We start from the raw sequence: 13,016 nt of genomic DNA, 5'->3' as shown, positions 1-13,016 counted from the left end.
TTCAGGCAGATCAGAATTTAAAAAAAATTGGACTTTAAGATTTCATGCCTTGATGTTTTCACTAGATAATTTCTGCTCAAATGCAAACATAGAATATTCACAAATTTGTGTGAAACTCTTTTAAACTAGTGACATTTGATGATGTAGCTAATCACTAATAGTTATACTTTAAAACGTCACTAATTTTTATGACACAAAAATTAACTACCAAGCCTCATGCCACTAATAATTTTTTTTTTTTTGTAGTGATAGGATGTGGTTTAATGTAGATAAAGCATAAACTAACAAAACAGAAAACCTACTATATGTCACCATATCCCCAGCTTCATAATCCAAATCAAGATTCCTGTGCTTAATTATTAATTACAAACAGATTATGAAGATCTATAAAGATATACAATGAATTCCTGACTTTGCTAAAGATGAATTGATTGCCAAGGATTTGAATCTCGTGAATGGCGACATTAATTCCATTGTTTTTGAAAACTTTTAATAGTGAAATCTTAATTTTTTAAAAGCAAATTCATGATGAAGTCATTTTATAGAATAAGTGGTTTGTATAATAATCACTCCCCATGCTAGATAAACTTAAAATTCGTATAAAGACCAACTAAAATAAATACATGAGATCTGATCCGTAGCTTCTCTAAGCAGTTGATGTGGAAGGATGATTAGTTCACAATAATAAAAGCATTTCAATAAGAAGAAATCGTAATAAACATCGTGTTCAAATTGTATTGTCCTACACAAACTAATTAACAAATCATAAATCCTAATTAAACAGCAAGAAATCAAAGATTCTGAGGAACTGGCGAGACTAAACTTTCAACGTAAACAAAATTATTCATGATCTGCAAAAACTCCTTCATTCTCTTGTTTACAATCGTGCGAGTCATGAAGGCGGGTTCATAACCGGTGTTCTCTTTCACCCTACGTGCCGTCCAAACCATATGCCTAAACCACTTGTTGGGACTTATATATTCAGCTCCAACTCCGACGGCATGGCACCCGAGCTTTACTGTTTTCCATGAATTCGTCTTCGAACTATAATGCTTACCTATCCACTCTCGCTTTTCCTCGGCATACGTCGACCCAACAACAAACACCTTGTATGCACCACTTTCATCGTCGTGGCCGAACCCAGATTTTGTGATTTTGAGGTCTATTTTGGGTAATTCCATGGAGATTCTAGTGGCTAGGTTCCACAAGAAAAAGCTCCCTGGTTTCTTGAGAATGCAAAGTAGCCCGTCACAGTTTCCGACGAGATAACCACCTGTCGTCAGATGATGATTGGTCGGATCGTCGATAGGGGAAGGATCGACGTCGGGGTCATCCAAGAAGGAACGCACAGAGCATTGCTGCAATCCAGATGTTGAAAATTTTGAACCACAGCCACAGTTGAACAGAACTTGCCAATGGGCGGCAGTTGGGTCATTGCTTGATTTCTCGAGTTGGGTTCTGATGAATCTCTCGCTACTCATTAAACAACGCCATGATTTCGAAACGCACCTGAATCTCAGCAGTGATTTCACCGCAAGTCTTGACAGTATTTCTTCGATTAATTCTTCGGGAAGATGGCAGAGTTTCCTGCTCGGAGGAGGAGCGTTTTCCCGATCCATCTGCAGCGGCGGCGGTGGTTTACAGATCTGTTAATAGGGTTTTGGTGAGTGTCTATTATTTAACAATCTATCTATATACCTATTATAAAAGAGCCTTATTTTACAAAATTTGATTTGGCTATTATGTCCCTACTTTTTAATTTACTTTACGGGCATTATTATTATTATTAGAAGAAGAATCCTACACTAATCACAATTCTTTGTATTCTTAAGTGATGCTAATAAATATACTCCCTCCGTCCACCAATCAACTTCCCATTTGCCTCTAAAATTTTGTCCACCAATTAACTTCCCACTCTGCTTTTTGGACTTATATACCCTCCCTTACTTTTTAAATTACTACACTTTATCAATTGGACCCACCACACTCTAACATTACTTGTCTAATTAATCCAATTTTGATTTTAATTAAATAGAGTAGGATATTTCAAAATTTTCAGTTTATTTTTTATTTTCTGAATTTTCAGTTTATTTATTTTCTGAAAATTTTATTTTCAGTTTATTTATTTATTTTCTGAATTTTCGGTTTATTTATTTATTTATTTATTTTCAAAATTTCAGTTTATTTATTTATTTTCTGAATTTTCATTTTATTTATTTATTTATTTACTAAATTTCCAGTTTATTTATTTATTTATTTTCTAATTTTCAGTTTATTTATTTCCAGTTTATTTATTTATTTATTTTCTGAATTTCCAGATTATTCATTTATTTACTTTCTGAATTTCCAGTTTATTTATTTATTTATTTTTGAATTTTTAGTTTATTTATTTTCTAGTTTATTTATTTCCAGTTTATTTATTTATTTATTTTCCAAATTTTCAGTTTATTTATTTATTTACATTCGAATTTTCCAGTTTATTTATTTATTTTCTGAATTTTAAGTTTATTTATTTATTTACTTTCTGCATTTCCAGTTTATTTTATTTATTAATTTTCAAATTTTCAGTTTTTTTATTTCCAGTTTATTTATTTATTTTCTGAAAATTTTGTTTTCAGTTTATTTATTTATTTTCTGAATTTTTGGTTTATTTATTTATTTATTTTCGAATTTTTCAGTTTATTTATTTATTTTCTGTATTTCAGTTTATTTATTTATTTATTTTCTCAATTTCCAGTTTATTTATTTATTTATTTATTTTCGAATTTTCAGTTTATTTATTTCCAGTTTATTTATTTTCTGAATTTCCAGTTTATTTATTTATTTATTTTCAAATTTTCAGTTTATTTATTTATTTATTTTCTGAATTTTCAGTTTATTTTTTATTTAGTTACTTTCGAATTTTCCAGTTTATTTATTTACTTTCTGAATTTTCAGTTTATTTATTTATTTACTTTCTGAATTTCAAGTTTATTTATTTATTTTCCGAATTTTCAGTTTATTTATTTATTTATTTTCGAATTTTCAGTTTATTTATTTTTGAATTTTCAGTTTATTTATTTTCTGAATTTTCAGTTTATTTATTTATCTATTTATATTCGAATTTTCAGTTTATTTATTTATTTTCTGAATTTTCAGATTATTTATTTATTTATTTTCTGAATTTCCAGTTTATTTATTTATTTATTTTTGAATTTTCAGTTTATTTATTTTCCAGTTTATTTATTTATTTATTTTCTGAATTTCCAGTTTATTTATTTATTTATTTTCAAATTTTCAGTTTATTTATTTATTTATTTTTTGAATTTTCAGTTTATTTATTTTCCAGTTTATTTATTTATTTTCTGAATTTTTAGTTTATTTTTTATTTTGTTACTTTCGAATTTTCCAGTTTATTCATTTATTTTCTGAATTTTCAGTTTATTTATTTATTTATTTTCTGAATTTTCAGTTTATTTATTTATTTATTTATTTTCGAATTTTCAGTTTATTTATTTTCTGAATTTTCAGTTTATTTATTTACCTATTTATATTCGAATTTTCAGTTTATTTATTTTCCAGTTTATTTATTTATTTTCTGAATTTTCAGTTAATTTATTTATTTATTTTCTGAATTTTTAGTTTGTTTATTTATTTTCTGAATTTTTAGTTTATTTAATTAAAGTGTAAAAAAAAAGAATAAATAAATAGCTTATAAAAAAAAATACTTTAAGTCAAGGCATTAAAATAATGTGAAATGTAGTTAGTGAAAGATTAGTAAAAGTAATCACAATACATTAACACTACCCTTTTAGTCTTTTACACCACCTTTACACCACATTTTTCAGCTTTCTTAGTTTCCGTGCCGACCACCAAATGGGAAGTTGATTGGTGGACGGAGGGAGTATAATATTATCATGCATATTGTATACGAATTTAACTCCAAATATGGTTGGAATAACTTTTTTTTCCTAATCCTATTTGTCACACGCGTACACTCAAGAAGAAATATGATTGAAATCACTCTTTTTCTAATCTTGTTTCTCTCCACACGAGTACACTTAAGAAAAATCCCACATTAATTGTTTGGTAAATTTTTCAAGTCACGTCCCCAACATAATTATATTGCATTGCATAATCTTGTACTTGAATCCAAGAGCATTTATCACCATCGACTCTCCTCACGTACATACAATATCTCGTATAGATCTTTTGTTTCTTTAATATTTTGATGAAACTTTAATTTAAGTGGAAGTTCGCCGCACTTGCTAGAGAAAAATTCAGGAGAAAATTACAGCTGTTATAGCTAGATAGACAAAGTTCATGTTATTGTATAGGGTTAATTTGCTATAAATACGCCAACTTTCATCGATTTTGAATTTAGACATGAGCTTGAAAATCTGCCTGACAATACATAGCCGTTGCACCCATTTTAATTTTTGGCCTGCCTAAATTTTCCGGCTAAATACGTGGCATAATCATCCGACGTGTTCAATTCTTATCTGACCTGTTAAGTTGTAGTGGTGACATGGCTTTTATTAATAAAAGAAAAACGGCCTCGTTTTGTATACTAAGGCTAGACCTACAAATTAGGGCTACAACCAAAAACTGAAACTTTGAAGAATCATTGAGGAAGTACGAAGCGGACAGATAGGTAAGTAAAGTTTGCAATTTTGTATGAAATTTACTGAATTGAGTGTGTGAATTTGTTGATTTAGCTGAGTTTTTCTTCTATTTTTTAATTTGCAGTACTTTTAGATTGTTTATACAACATGGTGGTCGATTTCATCAAATTAACAATGGGGGTGAAGCGTATTATGGTGGAAAAACCGAGTGTCGCAGTGGGCTAGGTACTTATTTCTTTGGCTACTTCGATTTAGTTGAAGAAGTCAAGAAATTAAGTTATGAGTCATTTGAACACATTTGGTGTAAGGATATGAATGGGAGTTCTTTTAGCTTAGTTGAGGACGACAATGATGTCCTTGCTATGTTAAGTGAGATGACTCCAACGTTAACTCGTAGATATGTTAGAATATATGTTGAGGGTTGTAAGAGAGCTGCATTGACAATTTCAGAGGGTAGTAATATGGTTATTGAGAATGAAACTGGGGATAACTTGGGTGGTGCACCATATGAGGCTAGTCCTGAAGTGCAATGGCCTACAAAAAAGTCTAAGGGAAATGAGAAGGTTGAAGAGAAGGGTAAGGTTAATGAGAAAGTTGTAGAGACAGTAAATGAGACTATCAATGAAAAAGTGAGGGAGAAATCAAGTGATAAACATGTTGAGAGGATTACTAAGAAGGTGAGTGAAAGCATAGTGAGCTTATGACTGAAAAGATTACAGAGAAGGTCAATGCAAAAGAGACTGAAACGGTTAGTGAGAAGGACACAAATAGAGTAACTGAATCAGAGAGGGCCGAATTGTGGAGAGAAGAGAGTGATACTGAAACTGATGATGAGTATTTTCCTAGGGATGGGGAGGAAATTGAGGACAGCCTAGGAGCAACGTCATTTTAAAATTTGGAGAAAAAATCGGTGTCAAAATTGAACAACTTACAAAGTTGGTGTATTTAATTGTAAAATCCTAACTTCACGTCAAATATGAATTTTGAGCAAAGTTTGTGCATTTACATGCAATTTTTCCAAATTTGTAATTATTAAAAAAAACTACTTTAGAATGAATTAATAAATAAAATTTACATTATTTGGGGGTTATGTATTTAATTTGGGGCTATAGGGTAAATTAATAAATTCATACTTATTTATAATATAAATATTATGAGTAAAATGAAGGCTATGAATAAAATTATCCATTCATTAATGAAACGCGACTACTTATCGCCCAATTGCAAAAGATGAGGCTAACCAATTTATTTCTCTCTCTTTTTTTTTAAAAAAAATATATTATTCTTCAAACCAAACAAGATATTAAATGTAGTCCCCACTTTAAATGATAAGTTTATACCTCATTATATTATCTCATAAAAAGCAAACACAACAGGGTAGTCTCCCACTTCCAATGCAGTGAGCGCCATGCCATCTTTGATCTTACGCCCAATTATATATACTTTTAAGCTAAATTTGAGCTAGGGCCCGATTAATAATTTAAATAAGCCCATGTCATCTTATAATCTTCTCATACAATTAATTGATCACTAATTAAGCCGGATTATATAAACTTTTATTTATTAGCCCAATTGCAAAGATGAGAGCAACCCAATTTCTCTCTTTTTCTTTCACTCCCTTTACTTTTCCCCCGGTAAATAATACTACTATTAAATCAAAAGGACTGCAACTACTCCACTAAATACTATTAAATCAAAAGGACACACTGAAAAGCAACTAAAGCGATAAACACTGATTTCTTAGTTTGAACTTTAATTACTTTTCAACAGCTAATACTAATAATTAAATAATCATAGTTGAGTGGGAACAATATTCAAGATGAGCTTGTAAATAAGAGATTGATTAATGGTTTTGTGTGTGATACACCGATCAAATTATAGCAAACTATCAAAGAGAAGCATCGAATATTTGTTGCAATGGCAGAAAGTGCAATGGCCTACAAAAAAGTCTAAGGGAAATGAGAAGGATGAAGAGAAGGGTAAGTGATAAACACTCATTTTGCATGGTTTATACGGTTTATATTCTGCGGTTTAAGTCGATTTTACGCCCGTTTTATTGTTGTTTGGAATTCATTGTTAAAACTTGGTATTAACATAATGCAGAGAATAAAGAGAAGCAAAATGATCTTTGTTGTATTGCTTGTTGTTCTATTGTATCTATTACAATCATCTGTTTTATAGAGTTTAAAGAGGAGCTGAAAGTCTACCAAAATCCCTATGATTAAGGGATTTTGGTTAATGTTTGAATGAATTTATTGCTGCTGTATTGCTGCTGCTTTTCTTGACTTCTATTTTCAACACTCCCCCTCAAGTTGAGTAACGGGATTCCCGATATTCAACTTGCCAAGAACTTCTGAAAAGCTTTTGAAGTCCACAGCCTTGGTTAGGATATCAGCGAGCTGATCTTCGGACCTCACAAACGGGAGCTCCACAATCTTTTCCTCAATCTTTTCCTTGATAAAGTGCCTATCTACTTCGACATGTTTAGTTCTATCATGTTGAACTGGGTTCTCAGATATGCTGATGGCAGCCTTGTTGTCGCAGTACATTTGGCACGTCTTTGTTGGGTGAAGGTCTAATTCCATCAACAATCTTCTTAGCCAAAGGACTTCGGTTAACCCACTCTTGATTCCTCTGAATTCTGATTCTGCACTTGAGAGAGCAACCACCTTTTGTTTCTTGCTTCTCCATGAGACAAGATTTCCTCCCACAGATGCAAAGTATCCAGCTGTTGACTTTCTGTCATTCGGGTTTCCTGCCCAGTCAGCATCGGTATAAGCTTGTATCTCAAGGTGTCCAGTCTTTTTGAACAGTATTCCATAGTCAAAAGTCTTCTTCAAATATCTCACAATTCTTAGCGCAGCTTCCATGTGGTCAGCCTGTGGTTGGTGCATGAATTGACTAACAACACCAACAGCATACGCAATATTAGGCCGAGTATGGGAAAGATAGATGAGTTTCCCTACCAAACGTTGGTATTTTCCTCGATCCGCCAATTCAGCTCCATTCACAATCTGTAGCCCATGATTGACAGTCATAGGCGTCTCAGCTGGCTTGCAATCTAGCATCCCAGTTTCTGCAAGAAGGTCAAGAGTATACTTCTTCTGATTGATAAAAATCCCTTTCCTCGATCTGAGTACTTCAATCCCGAGGAAGTACTTTAGTCTCCCAAGGTCCTTCATTTCAAACTCCTTGAAAAGATTTGCTTTCAACTTCTGGATTTCTTCTAAGTCATCCCCTGTTATGATCATGTCATCAACGTAAATGACTAAGCAAGAAATAAGATCACCTCGTTTCTTCAAGAATAAGGTGTGGTCTGAATTGCTTTGCTGGTACCCGAACTTCTTCATAGCTGTGGTGAATCTTCCAAACCAAGCTCTGGGAGACTGTTTGAGCCCATATAAAGTCTTTTTCAATCTGCATACCTTCCCTTCCTCGAACTCATCTGAAAAACCTTGGGGTGCATCCATGTATACCTCCCGTTCTTCTTCAAGCTCACCATGAAGGAAGGCATTTGTAACATCAAACTGATGAAGATCCCAATCCTTGTTTGCAGCAATGGAGAGGAGCACCCTGACAGTGTTCATCTTTGCCACAGGCGAGAAAGTTTCTGCATAGTCGATCCCATATGTTTGTGTGTAGCCATTTGCAACCAGCCGAGCTTTGTATCGCTCAATAGATCCATCGGGTTTTCGTTTGATTGTGAAAACCCATCTGCATCCCACAGTTTTCTTCCCTTTCGGCAACCGACACTTTTCCCATGTATGATTCCGGTTTAGGGCCCCTAGCTCTTTCTTCATAGCATTTCTCCAATGCTCGATCTTCAGGGCTTGCTCCGCTGTTTGTGGAATCTCCTCATCATATAAGGCTGCTTCATAGGCTGTTGCATTTTTGGACAAGTTTCCCTTGGCGATATTCCCAACTGAGTATCGGGAATTCCTCACAACTTTCTCTGGGGTATACCGTTTAGGAGGTACACCTCGATTACTCCTGGGTGGTAGCACATATCTCCCAGTATCTCCATCTACTGTATTATCCTCCTGTTCTTCTTCAATGACTTGAGAAATATTATCAGCGGAATCAGAAGCCACAATAGTAGGTTCAGAAGCTCTTACCTCAGATATCAGTGGCGGAGAAGATATAGGCTCATGCAGCGGACTAGATTGTTCTGGAGTGGATGAAACATGCTCGGTGGCAAGGCTAACTTTTTCTGTTGGGTCTGCTTCCGGGCCTGGAATTGGTAACCAACTTAACAGGTCGATCTCACTCTCCCCCTGACTGTTAAGGTGGGGACTGTAAAAATACTCAGTTTCAAGAAAGTCGCAGTTCATGGTAGTTATGATTTGACGGGTTTTAGGATTGTAACATCTATACCCTTTTTGGTTAACACCATACCCGACAAACACACACTTAATGGCACAAGGAGAGAGTTTAGTCCGTTCATGCTTGGGAATATGAACGAATACGAAACTACCGAAAACTCGAGGTTGAAGAGTAAGAGCGAGAGGTATATCAGAAAGAGTGGATAATTTCTGTAAAGGAGTTTGAAGCTGGAGGGTTCTGGTGGGAAGATGATTTATAAGGTAAGCAGAGGTGGCGACAGCTTCAGGCCAGAAGTGGGTGGGTACCTTAGACTCAAGCATCATAGCACGGGTCATTTCAAGGAGAATTCTATTTTTTCGTTCAGCAACACCGTTTTGTTCGGGAGTATGGGAACAAGTGGTTTGATGAATTATCCCTCTTTGTTGACAGAAGTCTTGCATGGATCGATTGACAAACTCCCCCCCATTATCGGTTCTAAGTGTCTGGATATGTTTTTGAAATTGAATTTGAATCATTTTAAAAAAATGAGTGAACTTTTCAAAAACTTGAGATTTATTTTTGAGAAAATACACCCATGTCATCCTAGTGCAATCATCAATAAAGAGTAGAAAATATCTAAAACCTTGACCCCCCACAACAGGTGAAGGACCCCAAACATCAGAATGAACAAGAGAAAATATGGAGTTCACTTGTGTGTCATTAGGCTTAAAAGTTTTTCGGTGGCTTTTAGCTAAAACACAAGTCTCACAAGATAGAGTCTCATTTTTCACTAATTTAGGAAATAAGAGCTTAAGATACCCCGTGGATGGATGCCCTAACCGACGGTGCCAAAGCCAGGCTTCCCGGTCAGCAGTTCCGTGAGCCAGCATCACCTTGCCTTGCTGAGCTATCTCATCCACATAGTACAATCCATCCCGCTCAGTGCCACGTCCAATAATCTCCCCCGTCCTGATATCCTGAAGAAAACAAAAGTGGGGAGGCATTATCATGGTACAATTGAGCTCTTTTGTAACATGGCTAATAGACAACAGTTTATGGAAAATAGATGGAACATATAGACAATTTGAGAGACGTAGTGTAGGAGAAATTTCTATAGTTCCGGCTCCTTCAACACGAGTCAAATCACCACTTGCAGTTTGAACATGTGTTCGGTGGGATATTGACGACTTAATAATATCAGTTTTATCAAAGGTCATCGAATCGGTAGCTCCACAATCAAAAATCCACCCTTCCTCTCTATCCCTATTATCACAAGAGGTTTGATATGCAGCGGAAAAATTTAGGGACTCTCTACATAATTGGGAAGTGATTTTAGTATTATGTAGAAGATTGGGGTTTTTCTGGAATTTTCGAGAACTTAGGGGGGCTGTTTGCATAAGATGGGGTAAGTTCTGCAATTTAACAAAACCTCGGGGTAGCCTTTGTGTTTTATTGAAATTTAGGGGGGCAGATTTTAAGGAATGGGGTAATTTTTGCAAATAAAGGAAAGGAGGAGGGTTTAGTGTGAAAACACTAAACCCTATACCTAATTTTAATTCATTATTTGCTGATCCAGGCGCCTCCCTCTCGTTCCTTCCATTCTGCCCAGCCGCGAGCTTTTCTCGTCGAAAAACCAATGGCCGAAGAGGGCGGAGACGACGTCGTTGAAGCAGCCGAGCAGCCCGCAACACTTCCTCTCCAGCCGCCTCCACCACGGGTCGTCGTCGTCGCGCGCCTCCCCCATCGGCTGCAGGTACGCCCATGCCGCGTGCTGCACCAGCAGATTCTTGATCGGGATCTTGCGCCAGCTGCCGCCCGTTGGCGACGCCGCAGCTGGCGGAGACGATGACGGCATCAGGTCCTTCAGGCTGGTGTAGCCCAAGCTCTCGAACGCTATCATCTCGATGTCGTCGGAGACGTCGGAGTGGTGGTGGTGGTGAATGCCGTTTTTCTGTGCGTGCACGTGCCGCTGCTGAAATGGCAGCATCAAGTTCTTTTTCTAAGGTCTCAACTCTTTGTTCAAGAACCTTGATCGAGCGGGCTTGTTCGGAGCTGAGCGAGGCTTTGGCAACTGTTTCATCGTCGACGTATACAGCTTTCTTGATGAGTAATTTCTGCAGAGAATCGAGATTCGACGCCATCTCTGTCAGATTCGCGATGGCTGTCGTCCATCGCTCCGCCCCTTTCACTTTCTCTCTCTCTTCCATTTTTTTTTTTTTTTTTTTTTGAGTTCCAAGGATTAAACCTGCTCTGATACCATGTTAAAACTTGGTATTAACATAATGCAGAGAATAAAGAGAAGCAAAATGATCTTTGTTATATTGCTTGTTGTTCTATTGTATCTATTACAATCATCTGTTTTATAGAGTTTAAAGAGGAGCTGAAAGTCTACCAAAATCCCTATGATTAAGGGATTTTGGTTAATGTTTGAATGAATTTATTGCTGCTGTATTGCTGCTGCTTTTCTTGACTTCTATTTTCAACATTCATTGCATATTATTTCATGATTTCACGGTCGGGTGTAGTTTTGACTATTTTGATGCAGGAATGAGTGGTATTGTAGCATGGATAGTAAGGAATATGCTTAAGAGAAGAGTTTTGAGAGAATCGAGTCCGAAAATCGAGAAAAGACGAAGATTCTAAAGTCGGGGCGAGAAAGATGGATTTCGGCGGTAAAACGTCGTTGACCGCCGAGTTTGGCGATGTGGAGAGTAAATTCGGCGACCAATTCGGCGGATGCCGAGTTGGCCGCCGAACTCTCTGGACGAATTTTGTGCTTGATTTTTATACATCGGCGGTCGCCGAGTTTGAAGAAGGAGCCGAACCGGTGTTGAGTGCGGGTTTATCCAATTTTTCAAGTTATTTTCGATTTCGAACTTTGTTTTTACCCTAAGACTATAAATAGGTCCTCTTTTGACCTATCTAGGGTTCCACACATTACATTCTAGCATTATAGCTTTAGCTTTACATGTATTTTCCAGTTTTCAAGGCTTGGATCAAGATTGAAGATTCAAGTCGCTACAATCGTTCTTATTCAGTTTTTATATAATTCAGTTATTTCAATTGTGTTCTTTTTTATTATGTTTATGCTTTCTTTTATTATGTTTGGCTAGTTTCGTTTAGCTGATTCTAGGGTTTGTAAATAGTTGATTAAATTCATGTGATTAATTTGTTTATACCTTTGTGCCTTCAGTTTATGATTCATAATTCCTTGTGCTTGTATTCTTGTGAATTATCTGATCAATAGTTTGCATGTTTAGCTATTCGGTTTGAGACCTAGTGGAGATAACTGTTTAGCGGATTCAGGAATGTATGATATAATTTTAACCTTGAGACCTAGCGGAGATAGGTGGATCATAGGGAGCTATTCTTAGGAGTTATTGGGAGTTAATTGATTTTCTTGAGACCTAGCGGAGATAGAGAATTTACTAATCTACGATCGTTGCTGCTCTAGCGAGAGTAATTGATTAATTAAGTGATCTCTCATCATAACTGGATTAAACTGGTACATAAGATTAATAGATTAATTGCATAAATTTAGTTAATGAATTTACTACCCTAGGATCAGTTGTCTTTAATATTTGATTCTTCTACGTGCTTTTATTTATTGCTATTTACGTTTTAGTTTAAGTCAATCAATCTCTACTTTCTGTTGCCTGTCTACTGTTATAGTCTGTTTAGGAGATAGCTAGAGTTGTTTCGTTGTGTCAGTCCCTGTGGATACGATACTTGATTACTGTTTATACTACGATTACACCGTGTTAGTTGCGGTATTTTTATTGCTAATAAAATAGTGATCAACTTTTTGGCGCCGTTGCCGGGGACTGATAAGAAGTTGCTTCAATATTTCCGATAGGACTTTATAGTACTTCAGGTTTTTTTATTTATTTTTATTTTTCTGTTCTAATTTATAAGTGGTGTTTTTGTAGGTTGCGCATGAACACAATATCTCACGGTAATCCTCTTTTTGAGTTTGATCCTGAAATCAACGCTACTTTGCGCAATCTCAAGAAGCAAAAGAATCAAGCTGAGTCAGATACGATGGCTACCCCCTGAGGAAATTCAAATTCGAGTTCTGCAAGAGCAATTGAAAAAGCTGCTTGATGAAAA

General features: G+C 35.4%; 1 protein-coding gene across 1 annotated transcript; it reads right to left on the bottom strand.

The window, feature by feature from the left end:
• Nucleotides 1-692: 692 nt before the first annotated feature.
• Nucleotides 693-1,671, bottom strand: LOC131017734 (F-box/kelch-repeat protein At3g23880-like). The gene has a single exon (XM_057946450.1). The coding sequence runs from the start codon at nt 1,617-1,619 to the stop codon at nt 792-794; it is 828 nt and encodes a 275-aa protein (XP_057802433.1). The 5' UTR covers nt 1,620-1,671; the 3' UTR covers nt 693-791.
• Nucleotides 1,672-13,016: the final 11,345 nt, after the last annotated feature.

Source organism: Salvia miltiorrhiza, chromosome 3 (genome assembly GCF_028751815.1).
Source record: "Salvia miltiorrhiza cultivar Shanhuang (shh) chromosome 3, IMPLAD_Smil_shh, whole genome shotgun sequence".
Taxonomy (NCBI): Eukaryota; Viridiplantae; Streptophyta; class Magnoliopsida; order Lamiales; family Lamiaceae; genus Salvia; species Salvia miltiorrhiza.
Note: the sequence above shows the minus strand (reverse complement) of the source record. Positions and strands in the feature narration are given on the sequence as shown.